Source organism: Mercenaria mercenaria, chromosome 7 (assembly GCF_021730395.1).
Source record: "Mercenaria mercenaria strain notata chromosome 7, MADL_Memer_1, whole genome shotgun sequence".
In the NCBI taxonomy this organism is placed as follows: Eukaryota; Metazoa; Mollusca; class Bivalvia; order Venerida; family Veneridae; genus Mercenaria; species Mercenaria mercenaria.
In genome coordinates this window covers 40,159,733-40,178,869 of record NC_069367.1, presented here as the reverse complement: position 1 = coordinate 40,178,869, position 19,137 = coordinate 40,159,733, and the positions used below count along the sequence as shown (strand labels likewise).

Below are 19,137 nucleotides of genomic sequence, written 5' to 3'. Positions count from 1 at the left end.
CTTCTTATAGATTTTATCAACTATCATAACAGCAAACTTTAAAAGCCATGTGCTGGCCGTAAACTTCTCCCCGTGCTTCGATTCAGTGTTGTATATTTCTTCTCCTTTTGGGACATGGAGTCCATTCAATATCTAGTGATAGAATTCCTCTTAAGCCGGTGCTAGGATGCGTTAGGGGTCTTGCACATTCCGTTACCTCTCATGAACAGACACAATCGAACTGAGTGTAATTTTGCTAGGTTGTGTTTTGCATTCTTTGCTTCCAAAGGATCTTCCTATTGATTTCATTAGTATATCTATCATGACTGTAACGTTTACATTTCTTTTTACCAGTGGTTTACGGCACTTGCCTCTTAACGCTGAGATTTCGAATCTCGCTTGTGGTGTAGAATTCTAGCATGTGAGGAAGACATCTGGTTCGGTGGTTTTGCCTAGTTGCCCGCCGCGTTTGAAATAACGCCCGTAAGAGTACCCGAGGTCTTGCTCCCCAATACTAGTAAACGCTAGAAAGCCGTTGTGACGTTAAACCGAACCAGAAACAAAAAAACAAAACAAACAAACAAACACAAGAACAAAAAACAAATTCATTCTTTTTTACACAGCACCTCCTGAGATAATTTTATAAATTTACCCCAATGATCCCATACAAGCGCCTCCAAGTAAACCATCATTACAATCTGATTAAAATCATCTCCAATCAGCGCTACGCGTTGGATCTGACAACAGGTTATTGAGGCTCACCTTCGCCAATCAGATCCTTGCTTTTAACATTTTACAAGTAAAACATTCTATATTTAACCAGGGATTCCATTTTTCGATATTTGTGAATATCACGTACGGGTTTATAAATCTAATAAGAAAGTTTATAGAAACACATGATAATTAGTTGTTTTTCTTATTATTTCAATTCAAAATTAAAAAGTGTTTGTAAGGGGTATGGGAAGTAAACTGCCTTAATTGTAAAACCGTCGGTAAGTACGTGTTCCTCTGTGGTGTATTGGTGAAGAAGGCAGGAAAATATTTATCGCCGCGGCGGCCCGGGTTTTGGTATACCTCTTTATTAAAGATACATGTAGTTTAGAAACAAAATCGCATGTTCTTATGTTCATAATATAAATGAACTTTTATTCCAGTCCCTTTAGCCTTGTTGCAACGAGTCGTCTGATTGGTTCAAATAAAAATAGGTTGGTGGGAATAAAAATAGCAATATTGGAATTCCGATTATAAAGAGGATGAATTTGAATGGGCTGTCATCAGTTCTACCTTTAAGGAAGATCGAGAACTTTAGTCAGATTACAATCATTAATGATCGATTATTAAAATGTAGCAAGAAGTGCTTGAAATGCAAATATTCATTTAAATTTTTGAAAAATATTCCCAGGGTGCACGACCTAATCTGTATCTCCTCCCAACCTCCCCTAGCTTCGGCATTCCTCTGTCAAGTCGCCTGAAAATTAGTTTCTGGCTAAAATTTGCAATGTCCAGTCAGTAATAGGTACTGGTGATTGGAATCAGTCAAAATTTCCAACTCGCTGGTATGAAAACAGCCAGATCTTTGCTGTTTTAGAAATATTAAAACTTTATTCGAACCGAACTGTTATATTACACTATATTTTACTTATATAGTGGGCAGTTTTAAAACATAGAAATTCGTAAACGATGAAAAGTGGCGTCGACGATCACGTCTTGGATCACAGCTCAGAGTTTTGATGAATCGCACCACAAGAGTTATTTATACTACATAATGGCAACATGGTTGTTGTGATATAAGGCGAAAGAGTTTGTGTTGAAAACTTGTCCCATTTATTCATCTAAAAGTACTTATTTTATCGATTGTCTTGTTATTTTCTGGGTTTTTTTTTCACTGCATGCCCAGAAAAGATGAGCCTTTGGGCAGAACAAGATGTGTAGAGTTTGTACTTTGTAAGAATTGCCATACTACATATGATCATTTCTGAAGGTCAACTTGTCTATCAGTCAGATACACATTTCAAACAGCAATGAATGACAGGTTCAGCCCTATCAGCAATCTGAGTGCTTTGATTGTATTGGTTAATTAACAATAACCGACATTGGTATTTGTTTGACATAAAACTTTTTAAAACTATATTGGCATTTTCTACAATATAAACTTGCATAAAAATATCAATTAAAGGAAATTTGAATATCGTGTCAACAGTAATCGGTGACTCACATATACTATAATTCTACCACAGCTCAAAAACCGGTTCGCAAAATAAATATAATACTTTCGTTATCAAAGTATTGACTAGAAAATGCAAGCATATCTGTGATAAAATGTCGCTCCGAACAATTCGGCTATAAAAGAAATATGGATCTGTTCATTTTGTTTTACTATATATTTTTATTTATGTTTGAGAGTTTTGCAGCACGTTGTCCTGTATACGAATATAAGCCAAACTTTAGCGAATTTTTGTTTCAAATGCAAAGCTTCCAACAGATCGTTAGAGATAAAATGTCTCAATGACAAAAGAATGAGATTTGACTGTGTCAAGAATTTTGTAAAAATGACATCTCCTATATGAAAGAAAGAAAGAAAAAATAATTCTCAATATAGTTTTCAGTTTAACATGATTTTAAGAAGAACAATAATAATATGCACTGTCTGCAACCAGATTTTGTCTTTTAAATTTTAGACAGTTAATCTTAAAGTGGCATTAAGCTTAGTGTGTGTTTTGCTGAATGTTTTATAAAAGCAATTTTCGGTTGTTGCATGATCATTTAAACTTTCAAAGCTCCATAATGCTGTTTTAACATTCAAATACAGGACTAATAAAAGTAATTCTTATCCGCCACTCTTCTTTGTTTGAATATTGATAAAGTTCAAAACCCTTTTTTAAGACGTTGCAGTTGTGCTTGTACAGTTTAGACCCACTGATATAAATTAATCATGATATTTTGATTTTATGCGTTGTGGTGGTTTTTTCATAGTCTCTTTTTGAACATTACCGCACACAGCACTTGTTAATTCATATTAATAAGTAAATCAATAATGCATTTATAATATCCAGGCTGGATATTATAAATGCATTATTGATTTACTTATTAATTTAAATAAACACAACTTAAAATTTAAAATTTCTGACTGTCAATTTTTGTGTCTTCAATACACAAAAGATGCCAATGGCGACAGTACGAAGCCGTCACATTTACGCAACATGTTTCAAGTTTGAGGCAGCCGACGGCCATAGTAAACCTTGACGGTTTATGCCGAACATGCTAACCAATCAGATGTTAGTTTAACCACTAACGAGCAGTGACGGACAAGCACGGAATATCCCGAACTCAGTCGGGTAACGCGGAAGATGTCTAGACTAACCAGGAAATGGCATAGCATGGGCATTATAAAAATAGGGCAAATCTTCTGTTCTTCACTATTTCCTAAGTAGTCGTCAGTCAACAAGGTAAGTTGAACATTTTACTTAAGATTTTCTACCATATAATAATATTTGTTTAAAATTATCAAAACATTTTCTTACTTGAGTCAGAAGACAATTTTTGTATACTCCATAGTTCGTCTTCTAATTTTAATTAATAAAATAAACTACATGGACACACTCGGAAATTTTGCTTGTATCTTTTTAAAGGCTATTTAAGTAAATCAGAACTTAAAGAGATCTACAAAAAAAAAATATTTTTGTAGGTCAAAATGTGTCTAAGATATAGTTGTTTAAGACAAAATTTATAGCAAAAGAGTGTTTTATCACTATTTATGCACGATGGATGGTCATACGTCGGGCGTAATAATATCACGAGAGCGCAGTCCGAGTGCCGGAAATTATTTGTACAACGTAGTACCGCCCGAGTGTATAAATAGTGTTAAAACACTCTTTTGCTATAAATTATTTCGATTCTAATATGCACTTAATTTAAAACAGTAGAAAAAATATAGAAGCGCTGTTTCTTTGTCGCAACAAAAACTTTGACGTCACCACACTTTAACGTGACGTCATTCAAGCGTAAGAGTGTTTTAACATAGACAAGCATATTAGAATATGAGATCAATTCTATTTTCAGCAACATGAAAGTCACAGCTCTTGCCCTTTTTGCTCTCGTCGGAGTCATCGGTGTAGCTCTTGGTGCCGGGTACGGGTACGGCGGTTATTCTGGCGGATACACCTACATGCCGGCATATGGATACGGACAAGGACAAAGTGCGGGTGGAATTGGAGATGGATCTTTCTGTAAGTGATATTTCGAATTATTTAGTTTTATCTAAATCTAACTGCAAAACTCCCAACTCCTATATAGCAAATGTTACATATTCTCAAAAACTGTTTAATAAACAAATGGACAACGAGTTTTTTTTTGCACCTGCTCAATAATGCTATAAATGTCTTAGATAGATTAGGACTGATTTGTACCATTAATTATCTTATTAAAATATACTATTAGTACCAAATAACTATATCATTTTCGATGAAATCACCTTTTCCCTGAAAAGATGTTTCAACCAGAGATGCGCATATATGCAGTTCCGTCTTTTTTATTTAATAAAGAAGTATTACACCGCTTTTCGTGGGATAGTAATATTGATAAATAACATGCGAACACTGGGATATTTATATAGAGGATAACGATGCGTTTTGCTAATGAAATATCCTGCAATTATCTCAGACTTGACTCATTTAATTTCAAAGTTTATGGAAGTTTGCACTCATTTACTTTAGTTATTAGAATATACAGAGCGGTCACTCAGTTATAGTTAATGCATTGACTATTTCTCATAATGTTCATATTTATTATGTGTGTTTTAATGAAAGTGTGTTTCTATAAACAAAGTTATCATTCAAGTTAAAACTACCAGTAAACTTGCTAGTTAGTTTTTAAGATTTGATATTTATTGATATCTACTAATTTTGATATAAATATGCATACATTATTAGTGAATTGAGAAGGAAGAATTTCAATATTTATGATTTGTATATAAGAAGTAAAATTTGGTCTAAGCATATAAAAATTAAATATGTTAACTTTGTAAAATTGCAATTTGAGATGGTAGTTACATGGCCCGCAACAAACTATTTTGTTTTTTTATTCTAAAACGATTGCAATTCCAGTAAAAATAAAATGTTTGCTGTAGTTTAAATGATTAGTAGTGTTTAAAGCTTCAGTAGGACACAAATGTAGCGAGATTTTAAAACAAATTCAATCAGTTTCTTGATGGTTATATTGGTATTATATAAATCTTAACCTAGCTTAATTAAAAGTCGGTACATTGGATATCAATTATATACACGAAGCTATGTTAAAGGGAGACTATTCATTTTTTTTATTTCAGTGTACCTGATTGGGTTCTTGTTCCTGTTCCTGATCCTGTTCAACGGAAACCTCTTCAACAGCACATCTAGCACCACACCAATCACCATCGTCCAGGGTTAATTATGGTATGTTTACAATATCGTTGCTTCAGTTTGAGATAAAAGTTATCAGATATGTCAAGACTGGAAGCCATAAATTTCGGACAATTATCTGTATTGACTATTTTCTCGTCTACAAAAGGCTGTATTGACTATTTTCTCGTCTACAAAAGGCAGTATGGCATTTTGGCAAAAATGGTTACCATTCATATGATTACCATTGAGCAAAAAGTATTTAAGTATTTATTCTGCGCTGAATAATCAATAGTTCTTAAGACAAAGTTTATTTTAGCAATTTTCTTTGGCTACAAACTTTTTTTTTTCCATAGATTTTCGACATCGATCACACGGCTAATATTTTTCCTTTGTTCTATTTCAGATTTAGTTGCCAATCGAACAGAGCCCGCAGAGCCAGTAGAACCTCCAATATTCCAATCCTTTTTTTTGTATTCGTTTTCTTCGTGTTGTATGCTGACTGACCCGAGTGTACCCGTATTTTGTGATAACCCGAGTTTTTATCATTGTTGTCATTTTTCTGTTGATATGTCTCATACCATAAAAACAATAAATATTATCATATGAAATAGTTTATATTTGTCATATATTTGCATGAGTATTTTAGTTTCTTTGCTGTAAAATGCCACACTAGAAAAAATTAAGCGTGTGCTTCTTGAAGAAAATTAAACCAGAATGATTTTTTTTAAAAAAAATTTTTTTAATCATTTTGCACCTTTTGAATTTCTGCTTAAGAACTATTTCAGAAAACAAAAGCTTCAATTGAATTCCGGTTCTGTTGCAAAACTCCTAGTTTTTTTCCCCAAACTATGAGAGTAATATGTTTAGAAGCCAAACAGTGGTAGTTTTATAGATATGTCATGCACAATATAAAACTCTGATGTTAGGCATGTTCGTCCTAATTTACACGTTTTCACATGAAATGTCAATTCTACTTGAAAGTTTATCCCTATAAAAAGTATTATCCGCTTCATCCAGTTCTTATCCCTTACCCTGCTAAATTTCTATAATGAACTTGGCCATCTTTGAATTTGGACAGTACCATTAACTGTTAAAAGGGGTGCTTACCAAAGGATACTGACTGAATGGTGAACAGTGCAGACCATGATCAGACTGCACGGATGTGCAGGCTGATCATAGTGTGCACTGGTCGCAGTGACATAATCACTTGCAGCCAGCAGGCTAAAGGTTAAACGCATTGGAACATTATCTTCTAAAAGCGGAGATACCGTTCCATACAATCTCTTCTACAGAATGTTGAGTTATTCCTCTTTCGCATCAGAAACTCTTCTGACTGGAGAGCAACGTCTTATCCATAGAAAGTGAACTTGCATGTTTTTCCTATATCTTGTTGAAAAAAACCCAGCTTACCTGTCTCATTAAACCATCGTTGTGACAATAAAACTGATTTTTTTATTCCTTTTGTATGACTTATTTTGTACGGATTAATTTCAACTTTTGAAATATAGATAAAAATATTTTTCATAATAGAAACCTGTTATTTAATGTTGCCAGTATGAACAAATTAAAGTGATCTTAAAATTGAAATTAAAAATTATGTTACAGGCGAAGTTTGATGAAGATCCATCAAGTGGTTTATAAGAAGAAGTTATTTAAAGGTTTTTTTTTCTATTTTAGCTCTAACGGCCCATAAAAGGGACCAAGTGCCCCGTATAAACAAAACTGGGAGAGAGTATAACATGTTTTCAGCTGTGTACCAGTAATCTATGGCTCGAGTAACATCCACTTAAATGACCTGGGTACCTCGTTTGCAGTCGCCTGCATGCTCACACACAACTACCTAATACAGCACTGTTTCTACAATGTAAGAATAGTATCAATTAAAATATGAAAACGTATCCTTTTCCAACTGTTTTTAACATAACATTTAAGGCCTTATGGAACTTTAAGCTATATGCTGTATAGGCGAAAGTCGGTAACTTGGTCTTATTACGAAATGGCATATACACCAATTACAATGGTTGAACCTTAATAATCAAATAATGCTTTAAAAAACAAATGAAATGTTGACGCGACTATTAAATGTAATTGATAGCGTAACGGATTCAAATTTCCCCCGTTTTGTTGACAAAAGTTTCGCTGGAGAAGTTACTCTTTGCATTTTTATTCGCTATTCTGATATACCTTTTTTATTCTGGTTATTTTTTCTTAATTTCCTATTTTCTTCAGTACATTAAGACTTACTATTGTGTTGTACATAAAAAGCAGTGACCAATATACAACTAATATACATTAAAGGAACCGACTTTTTCTAGTGTACTGAATAAAGGAAACAACATATTTCACTGCTGAGCTAAGGTTGATTCATTTACTGGCTGAATACATGTCTTAAGGTTCGAATTCATGCCAGTTACTAGTATGCAGCGCTGGTTTTCAATTTGAATAGTCAACGTAAACACACAGTGAAATATGAAAACAGCTTTAGAATGCTTTAAAACAGTAAAATACTGGACAACAACTCTTGTAAAATTAATAGAATTTGAAATTTAGATCTGCAGTAGCTATTCAAATTAGAATGTTCTAAATGTCAATTGATGAAAGAGTTTTAAATAAGTTAATTGTTATAAATATATGACATATACTGTCAATAAAAGATTTGCCTTTGCATTACTGCATCATGTGAATTTGTCTGCTTATTTACTGAAAAATAAAACAATAACAACAAAACAAACTAACATTTCCATGATAATTTTAAATATCACTCAGTATTTAATGGAGAAGTTATGCTTGTAAGAACTGTAACATTTAAAAAAGGAAATGAAAAGATGTTATAGTACATAACAGAGTTGATAAGTAAATGAAACCAATTAGATTGGAAATACTATACATACAAACAGTACCGTTTATAATCGTTAAAATCATGTTTATTACACTGTATAGTTATCATTCATATTTTCAAATATGAAATTTGTGCATAATATGTCATAAATACTATTATGATACTATTATGATAAGCAAGCACTCTTATTCCACAATAGGTCATAAATATTATTAAGATAAGCAAACACTCTTATTCCACAATAGGTCATAAATACTATTATGATAAGCAAGCACTCTTATTCCACAATAGGTCATAAATACTATTATGATAAGCAAGCACTCTTATTCCACAATAGGTCATAAATACTACTATGATAAGCAAGCACTCTTATTCCGTTTAAGATCAATTTATATTTTGAGCAAAAATATTGATAACACAGTTTTATTAAAGATTGTGTCGCAGCAGTATATAAACAAAAAGCTAGAATCACTTTAGATCAACACTATCCCATCTTTTTGGGCCAATGCAAATACCCTCCCCTCTCCACCACTCGTTCAAGTTTGACACTGATAACCTCGGTCTGTTCGGGTCCCAAAGCATTGAGCAAATGCGGCACCAGAATTTGGTGTCAATGAACGTCCCAGTTTCTTTCCATTGGAAATATTTATTATACTCGGTATCGTCTGCTGCAACTTTCAAAAGATATTTTGCAAGGTCCTCGGGACCTTTGAAGTTTTCTATATGTATGAATGATCCCGGAGGGGCGACTCGCTTGTAGTCGTCTGGATGAGCACCCATCACAACCGGAAGAACATCATTTCTGAAATAAAGAAAGAATAATGAAACAAACTATTTATGTAAGATCATAACATCCTAACGTTTTTGTCTATTACGTTCAGAGTGCAAAATATTTCGTGATTTCAAAATGATTTCACTTAGTTACATGTATATATACCGGTCTGAACACGCACGCATACACGCACGTACGCACGCACTATTAAATTAAGTTATCGCTGAACTATATAAGTAGTTGTACGTGCTATTTCTGAGCCCGCCTATTGCGAGATTCGCAAACCCACGATAGAAGGTTAACAGTCACAAATTAATCAAACAATATTATGAGTCTCTTTTGATTTGAGTCTCCCCAAACTATATATTCTGAAAATCATCGTTCTTTCATCAAATTCCTGAAAACGATGAGTCAAAATGTTCAATAATTAATGTAATTTTCGCCTAAACAGAACTTCCTTACACGTCTATACTAAAAGAAGTAATAGCCAATTGATTAAGAAAATATCTGGTGTTGTGCTATTGTAAATATTTAATGTAAGGAAGACCGACTCTCGAATAATAATTGCTAGCAAAAACAGTCGAAAAAAATTGGTAGCAATATAATGTATGTCATTATGTCAATACATGCATGAGCTTCTCCGTGGAAGATTTCGAGAACATGAAAATGGTGTATCTCATTTTTCATTTCATACGGGTAACACCTGTTTCGCACTTAGCCTTCGATATATAATATATATATAAACCTTAATAGAAATTTCTCCTATCCAACATGCATGTACATGTATTTATATATTTCTTAAACAAAACAGATTAAGTTCTTAATAAAAGATTGTTACTTTCACATTGTCTCTGATGACACGACTAATGTTGTAATATCGCAAGTCCTGCCTTCTTAAATGCTGAGATAAAAAGTAATGTATTAAACAGTAAAAAAATGTAAAAGGTAATAACAGAGTAATCATTTCAACTTATATTTATATTCTTATCTTTTTTTATATCTTTTGTGTAATACAAACAGATTTATTTAATTTTGGTTTACTTGAAACTTTACAGCTTAACTGTTATTATTATTCAAGCTGCCTCCGTGAAAAGGTAAGATTCTTTTGCTGCGCAAACAGGACGTACTAAAAACTTAAAACTTATTTATGAAAGATTTAAATGTCCACTTTTCAAAACAAGATCATACCGCGTATGCTCATCCATGATACAACAGTTAAATAAATACCAATGTGCCAGAATACATGTTAAGTGACTGTAACAATATAGTATATCTTGTGTTTTCTCATTAAAAAAAAACAAAAACAAAAAACAAACAAAAAACAGGTCTAATGGGTCTGAATACCTTCTGGGATTTCTGAAATTCGTAGTAATTGGCTTTCTTAAAATAGACTGATTGACCAGAATATGTTTGCGCAACGATTATCCGTACTACGGTTTGTAGAGAAATGCAAAAATGAAGTGTTTTTGTGACTGTATATACAATATCAATGCGTTTTCTTTCATTAAGACAGACGTTATCTTTACACTGACTTTTCAATTGTAAACAGAAATTAGTACAAGGTCCGTATTCATAAACATCTTTAAAAGCATGTTGACTTACGAAATGTACATATCTAAACTGCCTTAACATAGTTTATAGCATGTTCATATATTCTTGCAAAGTTTCAGCACAATCTAACTAAATGGAAATTAAAAAATAAGAATAGTATTTCGACGTCGAAGTATAAAATTCAGATTTACTAGAAAGTTTAATGAATACGGACTCTGCTTTAAACAATTTGACATTTAAAAAAAGTCACACGAATTTTACCATTCGGAAAGATGGTAATTAATTTTTGAACAATTTCCTTATAAAAAAAACAACAACAACAAAAAACAAAACAAAAAACACACTCGTATCAAGTTTGATTAAGCGGAAGTTACGGCGTAACGTCATTTATCCGGGAAACGTAGAATAAAGCCTGGACTCGGTATACGGAAACGAAAATCATTTACCGAATTTATGGCAAACCACGAGCAGATGTATTAAAGCGTCAACGTTACTATTTTTAAAATATAAAATATGATATTAAAACGTTTGACACGTTAAAATTTCCAAATGGTGTCTTATAATCAGTAATGTGCAGTGTGCGGAATTATTTAATCTTGGGCAAATATCTCAAAAACAAGAATGCGGAGCTACATGTTTTATTTCACCATATTATAGACCACACCCTTATCTATGACTGTGAGAAGTTTCATTGCAATCTACATTGTAGAAATGTTATGTTAGTGAAAATGTTATCAGTTAGTGATTTTTCCGTAGACGACCATTATGAAAACTTGTGCTGGGTTCAAATTTTAAAAAGTAATTCTAGGAAAAAAGTAACACACGAGCCTATCTTTCTATTTGCCGAATTTTCTAAGTATATTCTGAACTTTTTAAACAACCAGGGTTTATTCAAATTCTACATTTTAGAAAACCATTGATCCGAACGTGCAGAACTTTACTGTATTAACACGACAAAACAGGTCACGTTCACGCTATCCATACCGAACTAAGCGCAGCTCACCCACTATGTGATATTTTCTATATATATACATTTTTAAACTTGCGCGTAATCATAGAACAATATGTTGTTGATAACATTTTATAATTTAAACAAATTAAAAAAAAAAGATTCATAAAATATTACTCAGTTTACGATGTCAACCTAATTTTGAAAATCACAAAAACACACTGAATATGTAGTATTTACAAACTAGCGAAAAACGTTACGAGGAAGGAAAATAACAACAAGAATATAATAACGTCTTTGTCGTACCTTATCGATAAAAAGCATTTGAAATTTGCATGAAATCTAACCATTTTCTAGTGAAAGGTCAAAATTTGTATATCTGTTTACTAGTATGAATTATATTCATACGTTTTATAAGAACACTTTCATGTGTATTTTTTACTTTTAAAAAGTGGGTTGAGGTAAAAAAATGAATAAAATGATACCGATATTTTAGCATAAATCCGTATTTTTGACATTTTGAAGTATTACGAACAACAAACTGATCTACTTGTATGCTTAATTTCAAAAATGTATTTTAAAATTTAATAACTTTTTAAGGTATTAGCAAATTGGCAATTAGTGGTAGCTGTTTTGTTCAATATATTATGCATTGCGTATCTCGCATACCAAGTATAAAAGTCTGTTGTGTAGTAGTATCCAAATAATTTCTTACCGTAGGGCGTTCATGAAGAACTTTTCTGTAATATAGTCTCTACAATTGGCATTTTCGAAGGCAAAGTAGAATTTGTAATCCCTCCGCAGCATTTCAAAGCACGAATTTTGCGGGTTTTTATTACATTCCATATCTCCACAGTATCCAAATATATCCACCGACATGTATTTCTTAAGCTCTTTAATATATTCCAACCTGTTGTTTGAAGCACCACAATTTGAAACAAAAATAGCCCCGAGTTTAGTTTTACCTTCTGCATAATTCTTTGAGTTCTTTTGAGCAACACTGGATGATATACTATCAAAAGGCACCCATTTGTCGTAAGGGGTCACTATGGTAGACTGGTGTCTGTATGTCGCAGTCCAATTAATTACATTGTCCAATCCTTCATAATTGGGAGAAGCCTCTGGACTTTCAAGCCCGAACATAATCCAAACTTGTTCCGGAGTTCGCATCGTTTCTTTAAACATACTTTTAACCAAATAGCTGTTTAAGTCAATTTCTTTAAACATCCTTGCATCGTATATCTCACTAGGATTCGGGTTACTCACAAGTTCACAGTTTTTAACATTGCAATCATGTTCTATAAAAGTTGTTTTTCCTTCCTGTTGTCCCCATCCTGAAACTCCATGCTCCACTAGAATTTTCATCGGCGGAAGATCTGAATTAATCTTTGGATTGAAAGAGACTTGATCTACGATACTGTCCTCTCCTGGAACTACTTTCCAAATATCTCTCCTCTCTCTCTTTACCACATTTCTAGTAAAATACGTATGATTAGTCCTCACTGTAGCTAACGGTATTGTCGCAGACTTCAATAAATTGCTCGTCGCCTCATGGTAAAGTGGAATCATATTCAATACAAGCGTTAAAAACAAAAACAATCCTATAAGAAAAATAAACTGTTTCTGGAGTTTGTTAAATTTCATATTGGCTTTTGCTACCAGCGAGTAACAAAGAGTTCCATCAGTAAGTCAAGCACACAGGCAATATTGAGTGCACCACTGCTTCGACGCTTGTGTCCGTGTCTAAAATTCACTTGAAATTTGCTTTTAAACTTCAGCCAGGCCTTATATATTATTGAAAACTATTCTGCGGCAAATTTTGAAGCCAATTTTAGTCGTTTTTTACCATGCATGATTGTAGAAATTGCGGTAATTGAAAATAATTTAACCCTTCTGTCATACCAGTAAAAGCATTTCTGGTTTCCTTGTTTACGATATTTGTCTCTGAAGTGTTAAAATGATTTCTATATTTTAAAATGATACACGTCACAATCCTCCAGGCGCTTGTTGTTGAAATGAAAAACCTCTACCATTCTTCATCATTTTCTCCAATATCTAGTTTTCAAGGACAGAGCCTGAAAGCGTCTATCCTAAAACAGAAAAAAGCGCGAGTATTTCTCATGACAAACATACAACTTAAATGTCTTTTTATAAGAACAAGAAAGAGAAGAGACATTTAGACTAAAAAGGCTTTAATCAAATTTTGAGCACCAAACAGCTTGCTAGGAATTTTAAAGCAAATTTATTATAGCATGTTAACAGTAAGTGCTGTGTCTTTGTAGACGTTAAACATTGTATTTACAATAAAGGATCAGTTCTAATTCGTTTATAGAGAATGTAAAGACATTTATAACAGCATAATTATATATTTTGTACCTGCTTTCGTCGCCACAGTTCAAGTTCATAAACAGGACAGAAAATGTTATCTTACGTGAAACAGACGTGTGGTTACAGGCTAACTGACCATTGATAACTAGGATTTCGACAAACAATAATTTATATTAAAAGCCCTTTACTGTAAAGTATTAAAAGCTTCAAATCGTAACTCCGGCAATTTATCGGAATAAAATACAACTTTCTCAATATTCATTACAATCTGAAAAATACGCAATTCGTGTTTCATTCGTTTGCCATGATAAGTGTTAGTTTATTTGGTAGAGAAACTAGACAACATATAGTATATGATCAAAATGGGGTCTGAATTGAACTGGACCTTCCTGCTACTGTTCGTTTGTTTGTCAGGTATTTGGAGGCTATAATATACAGCCTTTATAAAACAAGGAAGTGCACTATGTGAAATGCATATATGAAGCTTAAAGAGGAATTTAGAGAAAAAAAGTCTGGCATTATTTCAAATCCTAATTTCATTTTTTAAAGATCTGATTTAGTTCTTTAAAAAGGGAATATATCGGTTAAATTCAAGTATATTCAAACATCCAAAGAACCGACCTTTTGAAAAACCATTTGACCCAACGCGGTGTATGTGGTTTCACCTGCCAGATAAAGACATTAGGATTACTAGTATTATAGAGCCATCTTTAAACTTAAAAGTATGTCACTGTATGATATATGGCCCGATAAATCCTGATAGCGGAGGAATTTACTTTAAATCGTTATCTTAAACGGGCTGGATATGCGATCTGTAAACATCGCATCATGTACAACTGCACTAAATTATATAAATGCCTCGTTTTTCATCGGACAAACGATTTTATTAACCAATTTGCTACATTTATTAGATGTTACTTAATTTTTAATGGTTTCTTAATGCAATCAAATCAGCTTTATGTAAAATTACATGGATATCACAGAACTTTTATGTATGAGCAAATATTAAGCTTACATAAAAAAACAGTTATTTTGTGACTGATATTTTTAGATGATATCAACACAACTATTTAAGATGACTATAAAAAGTGTTATGGCTAAGATGATTTGTCGTCATGGTTCGTCACGTCAAGAACTGATAGAATAATTTTATGAGATACCAGTATGTTCTATTAATGTTTGTTCCCGTGATGGTATTTGTGCATGTTCGAAAGAAGGAAAAGGGTAGTATTTTCACTACTATGACAAAAAAAATTGGCAAGGGCATTTCGAAGATCGAAGTCATGATGTTTGGTCATCTTACACATTTTTGCGCTTAAGCCAGTGCTAGGAGTGTAATGCGGGTGTGGAGGGGGTGTATGATGGGCGTTGCACGTTTACCTCTCGTGAACAGACTGCATCAAACCAAGTCTGCTATTATTTTGCTTGGACGCATTCGATGCTTTGCTTCCAAATGATCTGCTTATAGATTTTGTTAATCAATGACGCATTGAATACAGAAATCGAAAAGAGAACGTTTTTCAAAAACATTAATGTATTTTACGTTTTAATTTATAGAATCACAGCTTTTGTTCGATTTAAAACAAAAATGATGTTTAACGAGCTGATCAATTTCCATTTTCCTTGAAGTATGCGTACTTAATCAACAGATGTTTTATTCAACAGCGGTTTTGCAGAGCCGGTTGATCCATGTTTGAACACCGTTTGGTTCTACTCGAAGCCCTCGAGTATCGCAATATCTTCCCGAAATATGACTGAAACCTTTATCTATAGCGGGCTTTCATAAATTAGTCTAAACAAATAGAAAGTAGTTTATTGATCTAGTGACGTGGCAATCTGCGTATTAAACATTCGAATCGATCAGCTTGTTCAATTAATCCCACACCATTTAAAATCCATTAAATGTATGCATAAATTATGCATTTCATTATCTTTAAATAAACTGCTATTGACAATTTTCAACATACATTTTGAAAATACATGTAAGCTATTCGTATTTTTAAAGTATAATTAATGTACTTATATTTCAAATATAATTATCGACTGTGGCTACTTTTGGAAAAAAACATATATATGTAAAGAGTAATGTTATATTCAATAAAAAACACAAACCTATAATAAAATGTAATAAAATGTGTTTCTTAATACCCAGTTATACAGGTAGAAATATATGAACAAGGGCGGTTTATTTGATTCTCGTTATTAAATGATTTGATCTAAATGTCTATTTATAACGTTAAATCGAGTAAATAAATTGCACAAACAACTGTCCCATTTAAACTGTTTAACGATAACGATAAACTCAGACAAAATAGTGTAAACATAAAAATGTGGAAACAGGTAATCAGACTTACAAATGTAATACCCGTGTAGTAATTCCATTAACAGCAATAAAAGCTTATTTCTCCATTTAATACGTCGTAATCTAAAACATACGATCTCAGTAAGACGACAAGAGATTGAGCAATCAACCAAATTAAGGTGATAATTTAAAAAAAAAACTTACTTGTTAATGTTCGAATACTCCGAATTGTCCAGTAAAAGAGCTTTATTGATGAAAATTGTCATCTGGTTTTACTATTGTAAAGAGACGTTTGTCAAGTGTAGAGATAACATTTCAACAAGTTAAAGATAAAATCCACACTACGGAAGAAAATTTAAATACATGCGTTGTTTTACAGGCCGATAAGAGTATCAGGTACAACATATAGCGATTATAAACAATTCAACGTCAAATGTGTTAGCCTTATTTGTTAAAAACAATTGCACTCGTAAATAAGCATTTAAAACAGTTGAAAATTAGATGCGGGTAGTCAAATTCTATTCGAAATCGTGTTGCAAAAAAGGTTTGCTTCTTAAACATTCACCGGGGTAATAAACTACATGTTTGTAAAGCAAGTGGATTCAAACTCATGACCATACTTTAAGACAGAATCGATAAAAAGAATACGATAAACGGCTTAGAAAAATAGAAATTGCTTTTAAAAGGCCTTTGAGAGCTACACGTACTCAAGAAGTAAGCTGTAAAGTCCCTTTTTTACTTGTTTTTCTTTCGCAAATGGTTCTGCCTTTCAAAATGTTTTGCTTATACCACAGTGTTATTGAACGCTGGACACTGCCTTCACACCCTTATAAATTCAACTAGTTAATAGTTTTTCATACTATCATGTAACGATACACTAGAAACCAGTATTGTACGCTGTGATTAATACGCATTCATATGGTGGCTGATTTATGCCATTTCGTTAGCAACAGAATGACAAACGTCATTATGACGCCCCGCCGAACGCCACCCCACCGAATGTCGCCCATTCACGTTCTTTTAAGCATATATAGCAACATCTAAAACTTACAGTAAAATAGCCATATAGTCCATATTTATAAAGCGTTTCATCGGCACGATCCTTATTTGTGGTGAAGCACTCTATTTCTTATTTAGAACATTTTCTATCTGATTATTATTGTTCCGGCACTTGGAATAAAACAATAGAGTCAACATATTGAAAATTGTGTCTGAAACAGGTTTATGCATGATAACGCACTCAATCAAAATAAATATGAACTAATAATATCTGTTGTAAGGCAAGAAGTGATTTTGCTTTTCCGTCGCCTTTCATTATGGTACGAAAGTTAGTTAGTTTATCAGCGTTGTATACAATGCAAAATTCAGCTGGACTCGTGCACACCAGTCGTAATCTATATCTGGACACGGCATTCGCCTCGTAGAAATATGGATTATCACTGCCGTGTACTCGTCAAGTAGAATTAAGTATTGTATTTAACTATGGAAGCCCTGGAGGGACAATTGATTTCCGTACTTCCCACTTCTGACTTCTAACTTTTGCACTTCTCACTTCCAACTTCTCGACTTCCTACTTCCTACTTCTAACTTCCGCACTTCTAACTTCCACACTTCTGACTTCCAACTTCCACACTTCTTACTTACGACTTCTTGACTTCTTACTTCCTTCTTATAACTTCCGCACTTCTGACTTCTAACTTCCGCACTTCTAACTTCCAACTTCCTGACTTTCTACTTCTGATTTCCAACTTCCACACTTCTTACTTCCGACTGCTTGACTTCTTTCTTCACTCTTCTAACTTCCGCACTTCTGACTTTTAACTTCCTGACTTTCGACTTCTGATTTCCAACTTCCACACTTCTGACTTCCGACTTCTTGACCTCTTACTTCCCTCTTCTAACTTCCGCACTTCTGACTTCCAACTTCTACACTTCTCACTTCCAACTTCTACTTCCTACTTCCTACTTCTAACTTCCGCACCTCTGACTTCTAACTTCCACACTTCTGACTTCCAACTTCCTGACTTTCGACTTCTGATTTCCAACTTCCACATTTTTTACTTCCGACTTCTTGACTTCTTACTTCTAACTCCGCACTTCTGACTTCAACTTCCACACTTCTAACTTCCAACTTCCCTTACTTCCCATCTTAACATCCGACTTCGACTTCCAACTTCCCCACTTCTCACTTCCAACTTGCTGACTTCCTACTTCCTACTTCTAACTTCGCACTTCTGGCTTCTAACTTCCACACTTCTGACTTGCAACTTCCTGACTTTCGACTTCTGATTTCCAACTTCCACACTTCTTACTTCCGACTTCTTGACTTCTTACTTCTAACTTCCGCACTTCTGACTTCTAACTTCCGCACTTCTAACTTCCAACTTCATGACTTTCGACTTCTGATTTCCAACTTCCACACTTCCTACTTCCGACTTCTTACTTCCCTCTACTAACTTCCGCACTTCTGAATTCTAACTTCCTGACTTTCGACTTTTGATTTCCAACTTCCACACTTCTTACTTCCGACTTCTTGACTTCTTTTTTCCCTCTTCTAACTTCCGCACTTCTGACTTCTAACTTCCACACTTCTGACTTCTAACTTCCTGACTTCCGACTTCCAACTTCCGCACTTCTGACTTCCAACTTTCCCTCTTTGGAAGTCGGAAGTAAGAAGTGTGGAAGTTGGAAGTCGGAAGTAAGAAGTCAGGAAGTTGGAAGTCAGAAGTTCGGAAGTTAGAAGTCAGAAGTGCAGAAGTAAGAAGAAGGAAGTAAGAAGTCAAGAAGTCGGAAGTAAGAAGTGTGGAAGTTGGAAATCAGAAGTCGAAAGTCAGGAAGTTGGAAGTCGGAATTGTGGAAGTTAGAAGTCAGAAGTGCAGAAGTTAGAAGTAGGAAGTCAAGAAGTTGGAAGTGAGAAGTGCAAAGTTAGAAGTCAGAAGTGGGAAGTGCGGAAATCAATTGTCCCGCCAGGGCTTCCATATTTAACACTTAGATAACGCCATAACCACTTCTGTTTACGATTCACACTCATTACGACGT

General features: G+C 33.6%; 1 protein-coding gene and 1 long non-coding RNA gene across 4 annotated transcripts; one reads left to right on the top strand and one right to left on the bottom strand.

Annotated features, from left to right (window-relative positions):
- The first annotated feature begins 3,236 nt into the window (after window positions 1-3,236).
- Window positions 3,237-5,941, top strand: LOC128558800 (uncharacterized). Its single transcript, XR_008371928.1, has 4 exons — window positions 3,237-3,425; window positions 4,039-4,205; window positions 5,303-5,408; window positions 5,761-5,941. It is a non-coding gene; the product is annotated as an uncharacterized LOC128558800 (long non-coding RNA).
- Window positions 5,942-8,089: 2,148 nt separating this feature from the next.
- On the bottom strand, window positions 8,090-16,453 carry LOC128558547 (glycoprotein 3-alpha-L-fucosyltransferase A-like). 3 transcript variants are annotated; one of them, XM_053548184.1, is made up of 4 exons: window positions 16,303-16,410; window positions 15,177-15,254; window positions 12,184-13,558; window positions 8,090-8,998 (listed from the first exon to the last, which is right to left on the bottom strand). In XM_053548184.1, the coding sequence occupies exons 3-4, from the start codon at window positions 13,110-13,112 to the stop codon at window positions 8,665-8,667; spliced, it is 1,263 nt and encodes a 420-aa protein (XP_053404159.1). In that variant the 5' UTR covers window positions 13,113-13,558; window positions 15,177-15,254; window positions 16,303-16,410; the 3' UTR covers window positions 8,090-8,664. The 3 variants fall into 3 exon arrangements, with proteins under 3 accessions (XP_053404159.1, XP_053404158.1, XP_053404160.1); XM_053548183.1 differs by lacking the exon at window positions 15,177-15,254 and having other exon boundaries at window positions 16,303-16,453; XM_053548185.1 differs by lacking the exons at window positions 15,177-15,254; window positions 16,303-16,410 and adding an exon at window positions 16,151-16,246.
- Window positions 16,454-19,137: the final 2,684 nt, after the last annotated feature.